This window comes from Molothrus ater, chromosome 20 (assembly GCF_012460135.2).
Source record: "Molothrus ater isolate BHLD 08-10-18 breed brown headed cowbird chromosome 20, BPBGC_Mater_1.1, whole genome shotgun sequence".
Classification (NCBI taxonomy): domain Eukaryota; kingdom Metazoa; phylum Chordata; class Aves; order Passeriformes; family Icteridae; genus Molothrus; species Molothrus ater.
Window position 1 is genome coordinate 6,598,121 of NC_050497.2, and position 23,002 is coordinate 6,621,122.

The 23,002-nt window shown below is 45.1% G+C and overlaps 1 protein-coding gene across 2 annotated transcripts in view; it reads left to right on the forward strand.

The window, feature by feature from the left end:
* Positions 1–14,857, forward strand: part of GPR107 (G protein-coupled receptor 107) — a 37,691-nt gene extending 22,834 nt beyond the window's left edge. For both annotated transcript variants that reach the window (XM_036393677.1, XM_036393676.2), the window contains exons 15-18: positions 1,435–1,484; positions 2,218–2,301; positions 3,100–3,224; positions 9,338–14,857. In XM_036393677.1, coding sequence (XP_036249570.1) covers positions 1,435–1,484; positions 2,218–2,301; positions 3,100–3,224; positions 9,338–9,434 — 356 coding nt within the window. In that variant the 3' untranslated portion in view covers positions 9,435–14,857. The remainder of the gene's footprint in view (positions 1–1,434; positions 1,485–2,217; positions 2,302–3,099; positions 3,225–9,337) is intronic.
* Positions 14,858–23,002: the final 8,145 nt, after the last annotated feature.

The window sequence follows — 23,002 nt, forward strand, 5'->3', positions numbered from 1 at the left end:
TATTGCTTTCCTGTTTCACAATTCACTGCACTTACCATGCATATTTACATGCTTTCATCTTTCACCAACTCTATTAGGAAAAGCTCTTAACTACAGATCATCAGTCAGTTCATGCCTTGTGTTGGTCAGGTTGCTGCTCTTGGAGTGTGTCTGCTGGAGGAGGGTTTGTATCTGGCTTGAGGTGTCTGTAGCTTTCAGTAGTACCCCTGGAACACTAAAGGTAAACTGGAAAGGGACTCTTCATCTTTAGATTATAAAAGTACTTTATAATAGAATGCTGGCTGTCTTCACTAGTTTCTGTAGTAGGAACCTACAGGAATTTATTTGCAGTGGTGCATTTGACACTTCCTTTGCATAAGAAAAGCTGCTTTATTTTCATCAGAGGAGGTGAAGCATTTCTTAGGGAGCTATTAGCTCTCCTCTCCCTCATCTCAAATACTGTATCTTGCTGTCTTGTGAACCTGGAAGACCTTACATGCAAATATATGCAGCCATTTATAAATCATTGCAGTGGGTGAGTTCTGTGAGGGGGTGCAGGTGAACTTCAGCTCGATGTATTGCACTTCCACATCTGATAAATACATTAGGAGGACTTGGAGGGAATACCAGTAAATATGTGGCAGTATTTTTTAACTGGCATCTCATGTTCATTGGCTCTGAACTGCATCTCTGTATGCTGTCAACAGATCTTGGACTCTTTGCCTCTCATGTTGTCACAAAAGCATCAGTGGCCTGTGTTTGTAATCCTGCTGCACATCTAAAAGCTGACTCTCAGAGCAGAGCTGACAGCTGCTCCATCTGTTGTTGACCTCAGCTGGTTCACATGCTCTCTGTGCTCTCCAGCTGATGTGATGAGTGTAATAATGCAGGTTTGCCCGGGGCCTGTGCTGGCACGTTTGGGAACTGCTCAGGATGATTTCCTGAGCTTGTGAGTTGTGCCTGAGCCATGATAGAGGACCTTGCTTAGGTTTTCAGGTGCTTGGGCTGCTGTTCAGCAAGGTGCAGTGGTTCCCAGAGCTGTGATTACCTGCAAGTTGCTCAGCTCAGCTATAGGCATGGAGCAGGTCAGGGGGGGCTCTAGACAAGACAGGAATTTTCTAGGAGGCAGTGTCAGGTGGAGTGGCCCTTCTGCAGGAGAGAGTGACAGTATGCAGTTGGCTGTACACAAGTAGAGGAAGGTTCTGTAATGCAGAGTGTGTGCATATAAAATTTAATGCAAAAGCAATCTCAGTTCCCTTTTTAAGAATGAATTCACCCCAGCCTGGGAGTTATCCTGTATGTGGACATGCCCAGCTGGCACTCCTCAGTAAAATCCTTCTAGCCTGGGATTACCTGAGTCCTGGTTTTGACCACTTGCCTACCCTGCAGACAGGCATCAAAAGAAATTGTCTCATGTTAACAATTTTCTAATGGACTTTTGTGTTCTCTTGATAGCTGCCATTAACCTAGCAAAGCTGAAGCTCTTCAGACATTACTATGTCATGGTAAGTCAAACACCTGCACACATGCATGTGGGGAGCTTGGAAGCTGTTCAAAGCTTTTGATGGAATACTTATTGGAAACTACTGCAGCTGGTGCATGTGGTAGAGGCTCTTGGCACTGCTGTGCTTTGACATCTTGGTCAACTGGCTTACAATCCTAAAAGCAACTTCCTTTTTTTCTCCTAATGGTTATATCCTTCTGTCTCTCTTTAAATTCCAGCTATTTGTAATGCTTCCTGATTTCCTCTGGAGACAGCTTGAGCTGCCAGTTGAATTGATGGGCTTGAATAACATACTGTAAACTTGCTAAAAATTAAACTTGGGACCAAATGGTGCCTGGAGATGCATGTGTGCAGTTCCTGATTAAGTCAGTGGGAGCCATGAGTACGTTTCCCAGGAGAACACAGGCTTCTTAATGATTTCCAACGGCCTCATTTCAGGCTCTCCTAAGTGGCAAGAGTAATAAATTACAGTTGTGATTCTTGAAATTCTATGGAATTGTAATACTTAAAGAATTTCCTGCTGTAACTTGAGTATGTTACCAATAGTTTGTGTTATGGGATGTTCAACAAGCAGTAGAACCCTCAGCCTATATCTTCCATGTTTATTGAGGAGCATAATAATGCTGGTCTGACATAATGAGTTGTCTGGGAATTGCTTGAGCTGTTTCTCTGGGGTAAGAAGGTTCCATAAGGATGGTGCTATTGTTCTCATGCTTTCTCCTTTTCCTTCCCAGATTGTGTGTTACATTTACTTCACACGGATCATTGCAATTCTCATAAAGATTGCTGTTCCATTCCAGTGGAAATGGCTGTACCAGGTATTTGCCAGCAAAGGAAAAGACATCAATTTCTTGATGTTTTTCTCTATTATTCTTTAAATATAACTGCACAACAAAATTCCATAAAATGTTCCTCACGTTGTACTAAAACATCTCAAAGCACAGTGCAGTACCCTGCCTCCTCTTGATTTTATCACTGATGTGCTTAAGGTGAAAGAATATATTCTTAGTTTTATGTTTGTCCAGCAAGGCTGCTGGATTATACATGAGATGTCTGAAAGTAATTGCATTATTGATTTTCAGTCTTTCAATTTAAAAATGTCTGAAGGAAATTAATCAAGAACATACAAAGGAGAAAAAATTAGTCAGGTTTGCTCTATATAATTGAAGCCTGAGGGAGCCAGGGAAATAGGCTTTTGCTCTTCCATCTACAGGCTTCTTTTGCCTATGGACTTCTAAATACTTGGTTTCTTAACTCATAATCCAAGTGACTGTGCAGGGAGTCCTTGGAATACATTAACTGTTGGAAAAACTAAGCAACACAGGGATGATTCCTTCCCCCACCATTTAAAAGCCAAGTCTTGCCACAGTTCTTTGAAAGCTCTGGAGAGATGGATAGAACTGTAACTCTATTTAAAGTGACAGGGAAAACTGAAAGAACAAAGGATTTGACAGCGTTTAGCCTGGGATTAATGACAACCAGACAGGAATTATTTTATTTCTGCTGTGGCCCAGGCCTCTTGGCCATTAAACCTTGAACCTTACGAATGAGGAGCAATGTTTTGTGACCACAGAGCATAGCAGGACTGAACCTCAGTCTCATGTTTTCACTTGCAGCTGCTGGATGAAATGGCCACACTGGTGTTCTTTGTCCTCACTGGGTACAAGTTCCGTCCAGCATCAGACAACCCTTACCTACAGCTCTCTCAGGATGATGAGGATGACTTGGAGATGGAAGCTGTGTAAGAGCCCCTCTCCCCTTTGATTTACCTCTTCACTTGATTTGAGAAAAGTAGTGTTTAAAACCAATTTACTTGAATCTCTCTAAATCCTTCTGTGACAAAGATCTGCCCACGTTTAAAGAGGAGGTGTCTGTACTGGTGTGTGTAAAGAGATTTGTGGTGTGCACAGGAGCCTCTGACCTGGATATTGCAGTAGTGTGGAAAAAGCTGGTAAAGCTTTTCATGGGGCAAAAAGATGCCCATGAAAATGTGAAGTAAGAAAGCTTTTCATTTTAATTTAGATATGGAACATGAAGGAGTTTTACAGTTCATCATTAATGCTTCATACGCTTCACAACAAAAATGACCCACCAATCTGCAGAACATAAATAATAATAAATGTATAAAAATAATGTAATCTTAAATAGATTAATAGGGTGTAAAGTCCTTTCTGCCTTGGTGTTCAGCATATAGCTTTGCAAAAATTTATTTTAAGCAATACTGAGCCAAGGAGATGGATTTTTATCAATATCTTCGCTGGTTTATTCCCTGCTGCGAAACCACGAGGCACCACAAATGCTTCAGGACCTGAGCTAGTCTGGAAAAATTATACAGCAGGGCTCAGGCTAAGTCCCTGTCATTTTCCTTGCAGTGGTTTTTCTGAGGACTTAAAAACTGAGTGGCATTTTTGAATATGTAATTAAAAATGCCCTAAGAAATTCTGCCTGCCAGGAGTGTTGGATACTGCTTTACATGCCCTGGAGTCTGCTGCCTTAATAAGAGCAGAGCTAACCTAATCCTTTGGTAGTTACAGGTTTGATGCATAATTGCAATTCATGTACAGGCTCAGAAGCCTGTTCCTAAGAGTTTTTCCAGTTTGGTAAATCTCCTTTACCTGGGTGAAATAAATCAACACTGTTTTTATTACAGAGGCAAAAAAAAAGTCCAAATGTGTTTGCTGTCATAGTTAGCTCAAAAAGAAATTAATCTTATTTGAAAACTGCTACAAGGAGGTTTGAATCATAGAATCCAGACTGAAATGTCATGTAAGGAGTTTAACTTCTCAGAAATATGGCTAGTAACAAAGATCTTTTTAAATGCTTAGCTATTTTTGCTTTGGGTCTAGAAAATCTGTCATTTTTGCAAGTGGAATCCAACTAGTGGGTAGTGACCTTAAAATCACTATCACTTACATGTGTTGAAATGGTTTATGTAAGAAACTGGTCTCAGTTTGGAAGCTGTTTGGTAAAAAAGCATTCACATCAGGAAGTCACTGTGTGAACTGGCAGGATTTGTGATTGTACCAAAACAAGCTTTTTTCCCTTTTTGCCTGTTAGAGCAAATTTCAACTTTGTATTACGTGCTTAATGAATTTTTGCTTGTGGGGGTTTTGCTAGGACTAATAATAGGACACCTGTCAAATACAGTTATTTTAGTCAATTGAGAAGTTGCTAAATTTAGGAGGATCTGCCAAAAATGAGCTGGAGGAAGTTTAATGAAGTAATTCGGTGATTTACATCTCATCAGAGTTAGAATTCCTTGTGAGCCTTTTCCTAGTAAGGCATTTTGCTCTTTGCTTTGGGAGTTTCCATTGTTGTGCCTCGTGGGTTGTTCCCCTTAGGCTTGCTTGAATTTTCTGATCTGATTCACCAGAAGTTTTTTTCCATTTGGGCACTTGGCAGGGTATAATCTGTGCCTAGTTCTCCCTTCCCCAGCTCCATCAGGAGGGTTACATTTGTAGATATTTGAAAAACAGAGTTTATTAAAATTCTGAGACAGGTGAAGCACTGCAATGGATGTGTATTAAATTCTTCCTTGATTTGGTCTTGCTGGTCCTGTTTTTGTCTTCATAAATATTAAATGTTGTTTCTGTTTTCTGGGGGGAAAAGATACCTGGGTTTATTTGAGCAGGTGACTAAGTATCTGTCAGTGTCCTGACTAACCACTGCATGAGTGCTTTGTCTTTGACGTGATAAATACCCATTGTCTTTACAGGCTACGGCAGAAACTAAAAACCTGCAAACTTCGTGGTGTTCTGCTATGTCAGTTTTACTGTTATTTTTGTTTTCCAGAGGGTTTTTGTTTAAAATCAGGTTCTTTAAAACAGAAGCATTCAGTTCCTTTAGACTCAACATTTCTAAGAGCCAACAGAGGGAAAAGCTGTGAGGTTATCAAACCTCTTTTCAAGGCTTGCTTGTTTTCCATGAAAAAAAATAGGACATTTTAAGTGCAGCTCTTTAGTTTGGGTCTGTTTTCATGCATTGCAAAATATTCAAATCTCAATCTGGCAGTAAATGCAAATATTGTTAAGGACATTGGAAATCTGGAAAGTTTCAAGAAAAATCTGCAAATTAGGTGTCTGCACAGAAGCAACACAAGGCACAAATCCTCTCTTTGTAAGTCCTTGTAACTCTCAGGAATAAAATACAAATCAAGAATAACAAAGATAACTCTGGCTTGGGGAAAGGATCCACAGACTTTGCTGGAATCTCTTCAGTTGTTCCAGGCTGCACAGAAGTTGTCCTGGCAGGGAGGAGAGTGTGACTAAAGCTGAGCTAAGGGGCTGTCTGTCCTTTTTCAAGCAGGTTCAATAGCCATTCATCATCAGCAAAGTGGCTTTCTGTGTATTCAGTGCTGGGCAGCCTCTTGGGCTCTGTCAGTACGTGGGCTCGTCGCTGACAGTTTGTGAGATTCAAGTTCCCTGCTTGAAAAGGTGCAGCCACACTTGGCAGAAAGAGCTGTCAGGCTTCCAGTCCTAATGTCATTTCTGGGGCATGAACACAAAAATATGAACAGTACAGTAGATGAGGTGGGGGTGAGGGGGGAAAGGAAGAATTTTTTTGTTGTTTTGCTTTTCTTTTTTTTTTTTTTTAATTTCATTAACTCAGCTGGCTTTAGATGCTGGATATCAAAATGCTCTTTAACAGATATTTATTGAGAATGATGTTCATGCATGCAGGGGAGGTTAAGATATTTCCACTGGAGGAGGGATTGCAGAAGAAGAAACCATTAATGGTTTTGTTCTCAAGTTGGTAAATCCATCTTACTCAGTGTGTGGAGACTTTGCTTCTCCTTAACACCCAAAACAGCCTCAACACAGGGAACTGTTGTGGTAACACTCATCTTTGCTTATGCCTTGGGATCTGGAGTTTCTCTCTGTGTCATGAGGCAGCTTATTCTGTGCTGAGATTTGAAGACCTGCTTGGTTGTTTTTCTCTGCTTTCTCTCAGGTTGTGCTTCATGGCAGACTGATTCATGGTGCTCTCCATTTGCAGTGATTTTCTTCACCTAACACATCTTTTGCTTGCAGAGATCAGCTTTTCTGTTCTATGGCTGATCAGTTTTCACTCCAGTTTGCAATAGCTTGTAAGGGCTGGCTGCTGCCAGTGTTGCAGTGGTTCTTGTTGGACTATAAAACAAATAAACAGGAGAAGAGACAGTTGAAATCCACCACTGTGGAGAGCTGGAGACACTTCTGAATGTTTAGGCATTCCTTGATACCTTGGATACAATGCAGGAGAAAAATAAACCCCGTGAAATCTCTGCAGCACGTAGCACTGTGTGATGGAGTGCTTGGGGAGCTCCTTCTCTGCCTCATTTGTGACAGATATCCCTCTGGCAGGCACAGAAATGCTCTCTGGAGAGGGATGCTTCAGTGAGAAGGATTTGTTGCATTTTAACTGCTGCTGATTTGTGGGCTGGAAATGCAGTTCAGCAGACTGCAGGTGAGAAACATTTCCCTGCTGTATTGCAGGTCAGAGCAGAATTGCTGAGGACAATGAGGATTTCAGTGTGCTTGGTCTTAGTGCTGCTACCCTTATTTTATTGGGCACTAAAAGGTGATGACTGGACTGATTTTGAGAGTGATAGGAATTGCCTGTTGTGCCTGAACAGTCTGAGAAAAGGAGGGACTTGAGAGCTGCTTCATGCACTTGTCACGAGACCAGAACAGTCTCTTCAGCTCTTCTGATGGGATTTAACCTTCACTCTTGGGGAATCCACACAGAAATCTCTCCCAGTTGTTTGCTGTTACTGAGAGGGGACACAGTAAATGGCCCCTCTGGTAGCAAAGGATGTGGCTTGATCTGCCTGCACTTTCAGTGTGTAACTGTCCATAAACGTGGGAAGTGGATCATTCCCTCCTGGCTGTAACCTTGCATTGCTTCTGTCACCACCTTGGTGTGCAGGGGCTCTCTGATGGCATCAGAGTGCAGTGCTGGAATCTAGGCTGTGTGCCAGGTGGGATCTTCCCAGCTGTGAGTCAAGTGTTGGGACTGCTTTGGTGTCATGCATGTGTGAAACACCTCTTTATATATCCCAGTGTCTCTGCTGCTGCATTGCTGTGTGAGGTGCTCGTTTCTGCTTTGTAGTTCATGGCAATCTTCAGCTCCTCCCTGAGGAATGGATACTTAGCTCCTCATTCTGTAATTATGAAGTTGATTATTTCTGAAGAGTAAACTTGGTAGCTGTCTTGCTGCATCCTCCTATACTTTTCAGACTATTACTTCAATTTGCCAGAATCTTTCTGCATTCTAGTCTTGTTCTCCAGTATGTAACTCTTAGTGTCTTGTGCAGATTTAATAAGCAAGTTCTCTATTCCATTACTCAGGCAATTACTGAAAATACTGAGTAGAAGTGAACCCAGGACAGGCCTCTCTGGAACCACACTCAATGTTCTTACATTTTTGACAGGAAACCATTAAGTAAATCTCAATGCATATTTTTCCAATTAGTTATCCATCTACTTTGGTTTTGTCTAGCTTATGTTTCTCCAGATTTTTTCCTATCTGACTGTGGGAAGGAAACCTTTGGCAACAGGGAGAACTTAAAAGATCTGCATGCCTCTGTACTGATTAGTTTGATCTCTTCTAGGAAATGTTTATTGTTTAGTAATTCCATCTTTCTTCTTTAAGCAACCTGCTTACTTTTCTCTGTACTTGCCTTTTTTTACTTTAGTAGGGATAAAAGTTATTTGATCTGTATTCTTGTGACCCTTTCCTATTAAGCACAAGCTCATCTAAAGTGAGAACCAGTGATGATCCCAGTATGGCCACTGCTGGAATGTCACTGAACACAGCAGGCTGAGTAAATTATTTTTACAGTACATGAGCAGAAGCTGGGATCTAACATGGAGCTAAGGGAAGAGGAGTGTTATCTGACTTCTCCTCTTGGGGTGATGCCGTGGAGATGTTGTTAGCAGCTCTGATCAAATAAAGCACTCTGCCATGGTAAACAGCAGGTGAAAGTGCTCACAGACCAACAGGGGCAGCTTTGAACAGGACAGGTCTGTGTGTGCTTCCAGGCATCCCTTGGGAATGCATTGAGCTATTGACACTCTTACCTTCAGCATCCAAAATAACCTTTGTAGCATGTTTGTGGGGAAAAAAATACCTGTATGGAATGAGAATCACACTGTGCAAAAGAATAAAGGCAATGTGTTGTGCATCCAAATTGCCTGTTTGGTGGAGCAGCAGAGGAAAGCTGAAGAGCTGCTGGAGAGCCAAGGCAGTTCCAAGAGGAATGGTGCTGTTCTGCCTGCATAAACATTTCAGCCTGCCTCATATTGAGTGGTATTGTGAGGCTTTGTAGTTCAATGCTCAGATTGCCATGACAAACCCAGGACTGGATGGTATAAAAGGATAACTTCTCCTTTCTGTTTTGTTGCTGCTCATTTTGCTCCTCATCATTAAGAGGAGCTGGTGTGCATTAAGCTAATAGGGTTCATCTGGGGTACTGTCCACTGTGTATTTGTGTCATATGTTGTGCCTATTAAAATGCAGAAGAAAGTCACAGAAGTAAGGGTGGCCAGCTGCATAGTAAATGGGGCTTTTTAAGTGAACTGCTCAAATTTAGCAAATAAACACCTGGTTTAACTGTTTTACCACCCCTGTTACCTTTTTTGAGGTACGAGCCAATATTACTTGCTGCTTTGGTTTAGTGATAGATGGGAATGGCCTTGAGGTGCTCAAGGACAGTGGCTCTGCTGTGTCAGGGCAGTACAAAAGATCAAACATGAGAACTGCTCAGTGTGGGTAAAGAGATGTGAGAAGTGTTGTTTGATGGGTGTGAGCTGTTGCTGAAATGGATTTTACCGTTCAAGGTCTGATGTCTGATGCTTCTCCCTTCTCTTCTAGGGTGACGACTTCAGGAGTAATGGAGGGCATGAAGAAAGTCAAGAAAGTGGTGAATGGTTCAGCAGAGCCTCAGGGCGAATGGGAGAGCACAGCATGATGGACTGGACTAAGGCAGCACTTTCAGAGAAACTTTTTTAATTTATTAATATTACTCTCAGTGGAAAGGGAGCAACTTGCACTCCCCACCACTGAAACTGCAGAGTGGGGTGTGTCTAGGGAGAGCAAAGCAGTGCAGAAATATAACTATTCTTTTGATCATAAGAAAATGGGATCTCCTGGTACCTGCAAGGAGCCTGAAGCTTTCCTAGGGATTTTGGGTAGCTTTTTTTCCCCCTTTCTGGATCGGTTCTTTATTCTGAATTGTTGTGTTCCTCAGAATGTGTAATACTAATGTGAAGAGGGATCTTCAGTGTGTATGTAAAGAATATATTTTATATAATGCTCATATATATGCACACACACACACACACTTGCTTTGTAACATGAATGCTGGGACTTGCAAAGCCTGTCAGAAGGTGGGAAAAGAAGATAAAGACATGTAAGTATTTTTTTTTTCTTTTTATAAACTCTCCTTTTGGCTTGGATGGAACATTGCAAAACAAATGGATGGGAACAACTGCAGTTATTTGAGAGACTGAAGGGTATTGGATCAGATGACTTCTGCCACTGCTCATGCAAGTGTGAAAGGTGATAAGTATCTTCTTGTCTTATCCCTGCAGGTGTCCACCTGAATGTGTCAGGTTTTCAGATGTGTTGCTATACAGGAAATGAGTGACTGTTCTCCATTAAAGCACTAAGCCCATAGTGCAATAAGTATTTATGTACATTTTCCACTGTCCATGGAGTTGCTCTTGACTCACCCCCACCTGACAAGAAGTACACAAGAGGTATAAGACTGATGCTTGCTTTTTAGGGGTCTGCCTAAATGTTTACTTTCAAGCTGTGACCCAGAGCTTCATAAAATATTTTCAAGGTATTTCAAAAGTCACTCCTTTCTGGCACAGTATAAACAGTACCAGACTCTCCAGTGGAAATCTGTCTAGCCATTTTACTGCAGCATAAATCTCTGGTTCACAGTTACCCTGAGTTACTGGGCCTCTCTGGATGGCTACTTGTACCTCTCTGGCTGTGTAGGATTAATAACACTGCTGTTTGAGGTGAGCTGAACTGGTCAAAGTAGTATTGCCACCAAAAACAGGCAACTGTAACTCCCAGTCCTAATTTTTTTTTTTTTTTTTTGGTCAGGAGAGGAGAAGATTATGACCAGAACCTTGATGCAGGGGAATATGGAATCCTTGACTGTTAGCTGCAGACTTGCAGTAGAGTCTTTACACACACATTCCAAAATGCCAGATGTGTTTTCTCTGTAGTCTCTGGGGTTGTCAGTAGGGCAGTTGGTGTCCAGAGCTGTAATAGTGAAAAAGTGCTCATTTTAGGGGAGGATGGAAGTGGCTCACTGGTGGAGTGAGGATTAGCTTTAACAAAAATAAATCAGCTATAAGTCACTGACCCACTGAAGCCTTAATGTTCATGCAGAGACATTGCCATGTGGTGCTGTGGAGCCAAGAGCTTCTGCCAGGTGTCAGGAGAGGCATCAGCAGAGCTCTGGATGTGCCAGCATTGCTTACAGACTCGTTCAGGAATTGGTTCTTTGGAGGGACTACATTTCTGGGCACACCTGATGAGAGGACTGTTAGCCTAAAGTTTATTTTATTCTTCAAGCTGAGAAGGAGGATTTCCTCCAGAATCTTGAACCACTTCCTCACTCCTGAGCAGGGATTGTGGAGCTCTTGGTGAGCTGTCTGTAGCAAGCCTTGCTGTTTGAGGAGCAGCATCCCTTTCCCCCATTGCCACTTCTTTTCCCAGGTGTTGGTTCTGTGCACCATGGAGGTGGTAGAAACAAATCTGCCTGCTTTGATACCTGGAACTGCTTTCTCTTCAGATAAAGCACAAGAAGAAGAGCATTTGTCTCTGGCTGCAGAATCCTCTTCTGTTTTCCTCCTCAGCTGTAACTTCACAGTAATCACAGCAGTGATGGTTCTACTTTGCTGTCATTGCCTTGCAGTGAGAGTTTTAGTGAGAAGAGATCCTGTACCAAGGAAGGGCTGTTTGGTCACCTATGGGCCTTCAGGCCTTCTGGAGGAAGAAATCTACATGCTTAGCCTGAAGTGTGAGAAATTGGGCCATAAACAAACACAGGCAGTCCCAGCTCTTACATTTAAATGCAATACCTGGAAAACTCATCCTCTGCAGTTCCTCTGTCCCTTGTCACTCCCTGCATCCAAAGGGCTGCTCAAACAGGCTGTAAGGTTTGTTCAGAGAAGCCCTGAACTGAACTGAAGACTTGAAGTGTTGGCACTGAGATATGTAAGGGATAAGGATGTGCTGTCAGGAACAAAGTGCATCTGGGCAATGCCATTCTAGAGCCTGTTAATCCTTTTGTGAACGAGATGTGAAATTGTCAGAGGTGTGGTGTTTCACCCAGAACCACGAGGGCTGTGCTGTGATCCCAGGGAATGCTGAGCTGCTTCCAAACAGCTGCCTGTTCCATACCTCAGCATCAGGGGAGCTGACAATTTGGCAAGTGTTGTTACTGTTGTTACCTTAGTCTCAGGTTTCTTTTTTTTTTTTTTCAATATGCTCTTTTTTTGCTAAAGTTGCATATGGTGTAGGTTTTTCTGCCAAGTCTCTGGCTCACCTGTCAAAGGCCAGAAAAATGGGTCATTTCTTTTTGTCTTGGCATGAAATGCCACAGCAGTATTCTGGAAGTCCATTTTTTTACAAGAGCTTTTTCCAAGTTCAGCCCTGAGCTTCAGCAGTCAGCTCCACAACCAGCTTCTGCTGGTGTTTTGCACAGGATGCCAAGCAGCAGGAAATGGTCAGACCTGAGCATTAGGAGGGAAAATCAGTCATGGACAAGTCAAAACCTAAAAGATTCTTATTGTGGCCATTTCCAAAATGAGTTTTCTCAGGTGCAATTCCTTGGATCAGGACAGAAAGTCTGCCTTGATGGGTGGGATGGCAGCTGGGAAGTTGGAGAGTGAAGGGCATGGCTGCAGTTGTGCTTCTCTCCAGCACAGCAAGTGCTGCCCTGCAAAGCATCAAAGACAGGACTGCTCCCTGCCCTCCTTCCCAGGCAAACCCCCAGCTGCATGACTGGCATTGCAGGGCTCCAGGGCCAGTGCAGGGCAGCAGCTCAGAGCTCCCCAGGCAGGATAATCAGTGCTTGCCTTTCACGTGCTGATGGCTGCTTATCTGCTAGGAAGCTCTGCCTCTCACAGGGAGGGAAGAGAGGAGCTGTTGTGGGTTACAGATCGTTTAGGAATGTGTAGCTTTGATTCCCTGTCGCTGCTTTTACTGAAGTGAGGAGCTGGAGCAATCTCCAGCAGCAGAGTGACAGGAATCCTGGAACAGCAGCTCTGCTGCAATGGGAATAAGTGGTTTGAAAGCTTTCCCGTGTGCTGCTGCAGCCGAACACTCAGTCCCCTCTGCAGACAAAAATGAGATTGGTTCAGTGTTCACTTGCAGTGCAGGTTATGCCCCAGTAAATCCCTGGGGATGCTGACATGCACATGGCACTGCTGCTCTCCTCCTTCCTGCCGAGGCTGCTCAGCAGGCTGTCTTCCAGAGGAAGCCTCCTTGCAGTGCCACTGCCAGCCTCTTGCATTCTTCGGGCTGGAAAATGTTTTCCTTGATGGTTCATCAAGAGACATACTAAAAGAAAGCAAGACATAATGGGGTCATGTGGAACAGAGCTGCTGCCTGCTGGAGTGGAGCAGTTGGAGTTGAAGAAGCCACATGCTGTCCTATTAAGATGCTCTTTCATGTTGTCTGTTGTGATGTGTGCAGTGCATTGTTCAGTGTTTCCCTCCAGCTCAGTGCCCTGTTCCTGGATTTCCATGCTGGCATGCCCTGGGAGAGCATGTTGTAAAAATTTGCTGCATTGCAGCATTTTGTCTGGAGCTCATAGTGTGGAAGATGTATTTTTTCTGAGCTGAGTGGACTCTCTCTGGCACGAGTGTGCATCCACCATGTGTCCTTGAGCACTGTAGCATTCCTTCTGGCCATCAAAGGCCATGTCCTGATCACTCCAGTGTGCACATCTGGTGCAAGTCCTGTAGAAGATTTTTAGTGTTAAGTCTTTTTTCCTTACTGTGTGTTCCTCTTAGAGAAAAGCAGTTGAGCCACTGACAATCAAATTGATGAGAAGGGAGGGGATTTTGTTGTTTGTTTGAAAACTGCCCAATTTGAAGCAAATACTGGGTATTGTAGGCTCTATTGAGCTCTGAGAACTGGAGTTCTTTAGCTATTAAGGAGAGGGAAGGAAATATTTCTTCCTTTAGCCTACTTGGTTTGTCTCCTTCAATTTGACCTGTCATGCTAGCTAACAGATGGCTGTCACTTTAAAGAAGATGTTTTATAGCTCCAGTGTTATGATCTCTGCTTCACTCATAGAGCACATCCCCATTTTTCACCTGTGTACAAAGTGAGGAGCTGTGGTGTGCAGGAGTGGGAGGTGCAGTGAGGTTTGAACATAGTGGGACTCACACTGAAACTGTGACCTTGTGTGTAGTGCCAGTAGCCTCAATGTTTCATGAAAGCTGAGGTGGTGCTGCCCAGAGACACTTGACCAATGTTTCTTTGTGTTCCCTGGGGCTGATATGCTGTAAAACGTTGTTTTAAATTGAATTAATTTGGCTTCTTTTTTGTAGCTGCTGGATACAATACTTTTGGGCTGGTTAATCACTTTTCCTTAGCAATACTGGGAAGCTGTGCATTTTCCCTTTGTAGTGTCTTGCCTGGATATAGCCATGATCCAGTGAGAACTGCACATGATCTGTGCTCCCAAGTGGCTGGAACAGGATGTAGGAAAACATCAATACTCAGGTGTTGAGTGGTGTAGGAAGAAAGTGGCTGAGAAAAGAGTCACTCCTTTTAGGCTGACTGGCTCAAGAACCCATTTATGTTTTGACTGCAGCAATCCTCTAGAAAGGACAATTCTAAATAAATATTTCCCTGTGGGATTTCACTCAGTGTTCTGCTCTCTGTGTACTAAAGTAGAGTCTGACCTCCACATCATCAGAAGCACTTCATCCTGCAGCCAGTGGAGCTGGTACCTGCTCTGTTAAAACATAGTATGGGTCTAAATAGCTTCCCTTGCCCTTTAGGAACTATTAATAATTAATTCTAGATCCTTTTGTGTCATTAAGCAGCCTTAGGGCATCTTGTACAATGTAGCTTTGAATTCATTCAGTAAATGACCTCCAGAAGAACTAAAAAAGACTTTTCTGTGTACAGCAAGGTCCAGTTCCTGGGGTTTTGGTGACCTGTAAATATCCTATTCCTCAGTTCCTGTTCAGATGTAAAAATGGATTTTTTTCAGTATTTTTTTAAACTTTATTAAAAGAACAGCAAACAGTATTTGAAGAGAAGCAAGGTAGAGACAAGTCAGGACAGTCTGTGTAACTTGGTTTCCCTGCTGTGATGCAAATGTGTAAAATAAAGATTGACCAGAAAGAAGTTTTTAATGCATCTCATTTTCTCCTTCTGAACTGCCAGCAGCCAAGCTGACCCATTGTTCCCAAAGTCTGCATTTCCCTCTGCTCAACTTCTGTTTCCAGCCATCAACATCTGCATCATGGATTCAGGGCCGAATCGCAAAACTTGTGTGGAAAACTTGTGTTGAAGGGAAAAGTTTTCCTGTCAGTGACCCAGTGAGGTTCACTGAGGTGCCTTTTCTTGAGCTCCAGGTGCTGGAGCTGTGCTTGTGTGTGCCCAGCTGCTCTTTCACTTTTGCAAGCTGAACTTAGGCAGTGTTTGTGGACTGAGTCTTGAACAAAAATGTTTCTCCCAGCCCTGTGTCTCCTGCCGTCTGGGGCAGGCAGGAATTCAGGAGCATCTGGGCTTGTTGCTGCTCCCCAGCCCTGAGGTCTGTGTGTTCTCTGCTGTCAGCTGCCAGGTGAGGGCAGATGGAGCTGATGCTCTGAACTTTAGTGTCCAGATACAAATTAAGGATAGAAGGTTACTTTAAACTAATATCTCTGGTGGATCTGGCCACATATCTCAGAGGGGCAAGTCCTTGATCTGTTTTAAGTTAGACTGATGGTGATTTGGGACATCTGTAGTTGTGCTCTTCCTGAGGTGTTGAGATCTAACCTTACATTTCAATTCTGCAGACTGGTTGGGTTGGCAGGGATGAGGAGGGCACAGTGTTCCTGTCAAGTGTTCTTCCTGATAATCCCCCATCCCTCAAAAGCATCTGTCCTTCAGCACAAAATTCCAGTCTTCAAGATGTTTCTTCGAGTTCAGCCTGTGGTTCTCATCCTTCCACCGAGGGGTAATGCCAGAAATAGCCTCTCTTCTCTACCCTGCACCTCCCAAGCAGCCACTTCTGCACTGCCTCAAGCCTCTGGGTGAGTGTTTTACCAGGGAGCTAAATTATAAAAAACACTTGGAATTTGGATTTCCTAATACCTCACTGTAGGTTAGCACAAACTTTCCTGATGCAGGTGGTCGCTGGTTGTTGCACTGGAGTGGCCTAAATCTCTTTAATGCAGGTTTCTCCAAACTGAACATCCTCTGCATTTTCTGTCTGTTGTGTATTTGGCCTTAAGACATTCACATTCCCCCTTGGCATTCCCTGACAGCAGCTGAGACTCATCCCCAGAGCTGCCTGCACTCAGCCAATAAGGAAAAGTGAAATGTTATGGGTGGAGTGGGTAAGGTGGGACTGAATTGTGGGAACACTCACTTGAGAAGGAGACCGAATGAAGTTATCAGTGGAAAAATTGATTCCTGACCATTTTCTCCAAGGAGACACAAAGAAGAGCTCCCAGTATTTGAAGTCTATTGCAAGCAGAGGTCATCTGGCAGACTTACACAGGGAGCAGAAGAAACAAAACCACAGCTAACAAAACTTTCCTCAGTGTTCTGAGTTTGGATGTAATTTTGTAGGTGTTTTCCTGCCCAGGGGAGGTAAATTGTTCTACCTGCACTAAGGTTTTTCTTCCAGTGTCTGACATTCCCAGCTGTCTGATCATTTGCAGCTCCTCATTGCAGTCCTGGCTGCCTGCTGCCAATGCTTTTGCTCGAGCAAGGTTATCTTCATGACTGCAAAGAGCTGCCTTCTCCTTAAATCTGCTTTTGTCTTCCTTTGCTTTCTGACTGACAGGCTCTAATGAGAGGAGAGTGTTGTAGTGCCCTGTATAGTGAGTGGTCAATAAAAACCAAATTGCTTTGTACAGCAGAGGTAATAACACAGCTTGTTATTGGCACAGCTGATCCTGATGTTGGGGCCCTTGGTAAGGAGACAAAGGCTTTCTTCTGTCTTAAGTAGTAAAAAGTGCATATCATCCATTCCTTTTCTCCCCTCTCATCCATGGAAAATGGTAATTGGGGGTGACACTGCTTTGTTGTGGCTCCTCTCCCCTGTGGGATATTTTCTGTGGGGAGGCTGAGACACAATACCTGAGATGGCTCTTGTATTCCTGAAAAAAAAAAAAAAAATAAACAGGCATGTGAGGTGAGGCTGTTACAGGGTGGCAGGTGGAATAGGTGAGGACTGAAATGGAAGAGGCAGTGTGAAATTCCTTTAACTGCTCCCTCTTGGGCTGATTGTGCTGAGCTTGGCAAGAGCATCCTTGATGAGATGAGCAGTTAAAACATGGGTTACCTCTAAGTGTAGTAATAAATTTGGGGGTTTTAGTCCCTGAGGACATTGCTCTGGGGTGGAGATGATCTATATGCCTTCAGCCCTGAGTCATTTGGGTAAGGTGTCACAATATCCCCCAATATCCCATTGCCAGCTTCTCCCTGAGATTGCCCCCACTGCTTACCTGCAGGTGTGGAAGAGTCCCTGTCAGTGCTCCAGCTGCTTCTTCCCTGAACTGCTCAGATCTTTGTTCTGCAGGAGCTCTGTGAAGCTGGAAGGAATCCTCCACCCAGCACAGCTGTGAAGGTATGGATCTGCCTCTCCTGGGAGAAGCCAAACTTGTTCATGTTGGGCTAGATCTCATACCAGGAGGCAGTAGCCAAATTGGAGGGGCTACAAAGAACAGCTGCAGTGACTGAGAAGAAGGAATTGGGCAATGGCACAAGATTACAAGAATTAAAGCTGTAAGCCTGACTAAGTGATGATTAAAGAAAGCCAAGAAGATGTAGCTTAGTACAAAATGGCTGCATGGGGGTAACCCACAGAAATGGGTTTGGAATTAGTGTGGCTGAGGGCTGAGCTGTGGAGGAAAACAAGATGTTAGGAGAAGCCTTTTGCCAATGAGTTTGGCTGCAAACAATCTCCCTGGAGAAATGGAGGCAGTTCTGTGTTGTTTTAGATAATCAACACTAGGCTGGACAAATCATTGCTAAATACACTGCAGGGAATGACCCCTTGTCAGCTGTGAGCTGGATGAAATGCCTGGCTCAGCCAATTTCCATTTGCTTATCTCAGTGGGAAATATATTGCGTGCATAATTCCTGGTTTGGGGGGGTCGTTTTAGTTTTACTGTTAAACCTCACAGATGCCTTGAGTGAGCCTGGCTGCTCCATAGGAGGAACACGTTGAAATGAAGCTGGTTGGTGTGTGCCCTAATCTGTATTCTGAGGCAGTCAGGGTTTTAACTGTTGCTGCAAAATCTGAGTGGAAATATCTGCTGGGATTTACCAAGTACACAATGCCTGAGTGTTTCCATGAATCAGAGCAGCCTTATGGGAGGCAACAATTCAAACTCTTAAACAGCAACAAAATTTGAAGAATACGTTCAGGTCGATCAGGTTGATTTTTTTTTTTTTTTTGTATGTTTGAATGTTTTGAGGATTGTTGTGGTTTTGTTTGGTTTGGTTTGGTTTTAACGATTGCAGGGTAGGATTTGGGTGGGCAGGCATCACTGCTGACTGCTCAGTTTGCTTACAAAGCTTGCTCAAGAGACTTGTGTCTTGTGTTGAAACCAGAGCAGGTCAGCACCAGCTGCCCCAGCAGACAGACCCCAGGCACCGAGGGGCTGATGAGCCAATGTAGGAGTCATGAGTAATCAAGAGGCTGATTTCTGTCTGGGTTGTGGTGTGAAGCCCACCACCACATCATTCCCTGTGCCCTCTGCAGGCTCAGAGCTCAGCGTGGAACAGACACGGAGCTGCCTTCAGAGCAAACATCTGGGCAGGATCACAGAAGAGCTGGAAGCCACGTGACTTCCCTTTATTTTGAAGGTTCTTATAAATATGTATATTTTCTAAAAGCTCTGTTCTGCTCCAAACCTCTTTCAGATTTAAGGACGCTTCTGTCACAGATGTGGGGTTTGTTATTAAAGCCCCCTGCTGAAGCTTGGCAGCAGAGCTGGTGAGCAGTGCTCGAGTCACCTGCAGTGGGTGGAGAGCAATGTGGAGAACAGCTCCTCCAACCCCTTTTCCAGCCCTGAGGGTGCCAGTGGAGTCTTTGCTGCAAAATGCTACTGCTGCCTCTGTGACTGTGATCTTATCTCCCCCAGACAAAGTGCACAGCACTCCTCGGTTGTCCTTACAAGGAGCCTTTTTTAATTTTCAGTCTGTCTGGAATCAAGCTCAAGGTGGCTGGGCTGAGCTCTGCAGGATGAGGATGGCAGGAGCAGAACAAGGGTGATTTCCCACTTGCCAGCCGGGATTTGTGGTGTGCCACGAAGGAAGATCGAAGGAAGATCCACAAAACCTCCTCCTGCTTGGCTTTGTCTCAGCCCAGGGCTGCAAACTGCAGGCAACGGGAGAACGAACAGCTGATGAGTTCACCACAGCCACCCTTGCCGGGTTCCTACATTAGCATAACAATTACAGCCCCAGAGGCTGTAAAGAAAATACAGGCTTTAAAAAATAAACTAGAATTTAACAGAGAAATTAATAGCGTAGCAAATTGTAACGCTGAGCGTGCCGGCTGCGTTCAGTCTCGAGCGACAGCTGTACGTGCAGCCCTGGCACAGTTTGATTTCCAGACCTTCCCCTGCATTTGGCCATCATTTCAATATCTACACTTCCATTTCCTGGGGAAAGAGCCTGCAGGGCACCATTCCTGCTGCCACTTTCCCAAAAACCTGGAGTGTTTTGTGTCTGTCGCGTTTTTCTGCAGACGTGTGATGTATTGGCATTAAAGTGCTGTGCCATAGAAATTAATTTATGGCAGCGATAGCCATTAGAGCTGCTGTAGTCCGAGTCTTGGAGTGTTTTGGGTTATAAGTCTTGATTTTTGAAGGCTTTCTTATTTAGTCCTGTGTAGCTCAGCTATCAAAGCAGTTGGTAAATGCCAGCTCTGGGTGCTTGCTGTGACCCGCAGTGATACCAGGGGCGAAGCAAGAGCAGCTCACTCGCATCTTGTCAAGCAGAAAGCAGCTTCAGGAACACCCTGGTTGGTGAGCTGGGAGCTGTGGAGTCCCGTGGAACGCTGCTCACAGCCTTGAGATCATCCGTATGTAAAATGGTTGTAATCCGAGATGCGGGTGATGCCTGGGAAGCCGAGGGTGTCCCCAGCAAGAGCCGATGCATTCCTGTGCTTGTGGTTGTTGCACCAGGATGTTGAACTCACTCTAATGGCATTTTTTTGTTCAAACCCTCTGGAAAAGCAGCTATTTTGGTGGCTCTCTGTGCCAGCGGTGACCATGGCTTGTCTGGGGGAGCAGCCAGCACTGATGCCAATAATTCCTTTGGCTCTTTTTCTGACTGAGTCAGATCACTCAAGCATTAACCTTAAAATAGCAACTATTTTTGTAGTTGATATAATTAATCTCCTCTGTGTGTATGTTCCTTCCCTATTCCAGGCTCTGATGCTTCACCACTCCCCTGCTGACCCACTCCTGCTTTGGCACAAGAAAACTCTGAGCAAAACTTGGCTTTTCCACAAAAAAAGCACGAACTACAGGCTGTGTGTGCTCTGCTCCGTGAGTTCACTGCCAGGCTGGTGTCTCCAGTCACAGATTCCTCGCTCATGTGGTCTGTTAGGTTTGGAGCATCTTCTCGATCTGTTTTTGGGTGGGTGGATGTGGAAGGGGGATGTTCACAAGCTGCCAGGACCGGGGGTGACACTGGCCACAAAGACAGCTGTGATGGATGGGTGGGTGGATGTGTGGGTTTCGTGATGCAGTAGGAAAAAGCGATTTCGAGAAGCCTGAACGGACCCTGCGAGGCGCCTCGTCCAGCCCTGGGAAGGGGAGGAGCGAGGAAGGGGATGGGATGGGCTAACCGGGGTCCATCCCCTGCCTCTCTTCTCCCTTTCCTGGGGCAGCTCCTGCGTCAAAGCACATCCTAGAGTGCAAGCGTGCCATGCTGGATACTACCCCATCCTCAGCTTCCCACCCCACAAACAGCTCCAGCCGTGCCAAGGTGGGGTTCAGTGGGTGCTGTGCTCGGGCTGTGTGACACCAATGATTTTTTAGCTCTGAGCACATCAGTGAGGAGGATGAAGGGGGAAAGAAAAGACCATCTGTGGTGAAGCACAGAGTGAGCACACGAGATCAGGACAGTCTGCACCTCGCTGCATGCATGCAGTGCTATTCCCACGAGGCAGCTGCAATCCTGGCAATTAAATCAGGAAGGATGAGCTGGGGAGAACCCCCGTGATGGCGTCTGAGGATGCTGATTAAATGTGCACAGCCTGGTGAACCCACGTGGAACAAATTGCTGCGTGGCTGAGCCTGACAGACTTGCTGTGTCCTGGGCAAAAAGAACTTTGGGGTTTTATTAAACACTTTCAAGCAGATACCTGAGGAAGGAAAAGCTTTCTGCAGACACACACTGGGCGGTGCAGCCCACACAGCTCCCAGCATTTACAGTCAGAACGTGCAGTACTGGATCCATCCCAGCCTCCAGCAGTGGCGTGGCCGGAGGGGTAAAGCTTCCCTTGGAGCAGGAACCCGCTCTGACCACAGCAGCAACAGGAAACATTGCCCAGGGAATGCTCATTTCCATGGCTGCAGTGAGGGTCAGACAGCGGAAGCCCTGCAAGCACACACTGCTTAATCAAAAAGCCAGCCCGGGTCAGGGCTGGCTCTGAGCTTGTCCTGCAGTTGCTGGTGGTGAGAGATGTGAGCAGTGCCTGAGGTCTGTCTTGGAAGAGAAAGCCAGGGGGATTTATGAAGCAGAACTACTCTCAAGGACTGGCCTGCAGTGGATTTTCCTCTGAGCAAACAACCCAGCTCCTTCCCGGGCACACTGACCACACTCAGCTGGGCACGATTGTTTTGTGTCCCAGTCGCTGTTCAGATTTCAATGCTGTCGGCCCCAGGAGTTTTTCCAGGCTTGGGCTGTGTTTTTCTGCCTTCAGAAATGTCACTTCATTCTAGAAAATGTCACTAGGGTTGTTATTTAAACAGTAATAGGGTTAAAGCTAATAATTGGGGAGTGAAAGTGACTGGCTTGCATAGTTTCCGATTACTTTTCTCCTCTCGTCTGTATGATTTGAGTTCTCTCCTCAGCGTTTCATGTGATGGAGGCAGGGTAGAGTTTTAAATAGAATTAAATCCTTTCAAAATCAGTTTTGCAGCAGCAGAGCCTGTGCTGTGCAGGGAAGGTTTGGGACCTCGCTGGACCCCCAGCTGGGCACTGACAGGTCATGCTCTGCACACAAAAGGACACCCCTGCTGTGATGTGGTTACAGCCCAGGGAGCACAGATGAAGGGAAATACTGCAAAAACTGGAGCTTTGCTGAGGGGCAGCAAAGAAGGGGCTACACAGGATGGTTTTGCAGCACATTTGGGGACTAGACTGGAATCTGCTGAGGCCTGTTGGAGTCACAGGCAGGCCTTTGTCCCTAAAAGCCATGCAAATGCTGGAAGCAACTGTGGGAGGGATGCTGGAGGGGAGACACAGCTCACAGGGCTCTGGCTGCCACGTGCTGCCAATCCCCTGTGCTCAGTGCCATCCCTCCAGCTCATCCCCAGGCTGTGCTGCTGCTGGGACATGGTGATGGTGTTTTTATCCTCTTCTGCCTTAATGAGCTCATTTGTGCGAGGCTGGGTAATGGAGGACGAGGCATTTTAGAAACATCCACTTGGGGAATGTATCCCTGGAGAAGTGAGTGTCAGGCAACGTTTGGCTGGTTAAAAACAATAAAGGTGCAAAGAGCAGTGCTGTGTCAGCTGTGCTCCTCTGTGTCCTCTGCAAACACCCCGTGTGTGTTGTGTTGGGCTCTCCACAGCCCCACAGACAGGTTTTGCTGTATCCAGGCACAGATTCTCCCCCTCTTTGGCTGCTACCACGGGAGTCCAGGCATGCCCAGGCAGCTCCAGCAGGGCCCTCATTGCAACACAGGCAGGAAGAAAAGTGTATTTATCGTGTGCATCAGCACAGCTAATGACTGCACACAGACACTGAGCTGTTGTGGAGGCACAAAGCCCTGCACGGGTTTGAGGTGGGGAAAAGCTGTGTGCTGCTGTTTTTGAACACTTGTATGGTTTCCTGGCTGCACCACAAACCTGCTGTAGGTTGAATCTGTGGGGCTTTTGAAGTGATTGAACTTCATCCCTCAAAGTGCACACATTGCAGAGAGTGAGTGAAGGCTCAGTGGAGCCCTGGTGTGAGAGAATGGTAGGAGCACAGAAGGGTTTGGGTTGGAAGGGACCTTAAATATCATTTAGTCCAACCCTCTTTCCAGGCAGGGAGACCTTCCACTAAACCAGACTGCTCAGAGCTCCATCCATCCTGGCCTTGAACACT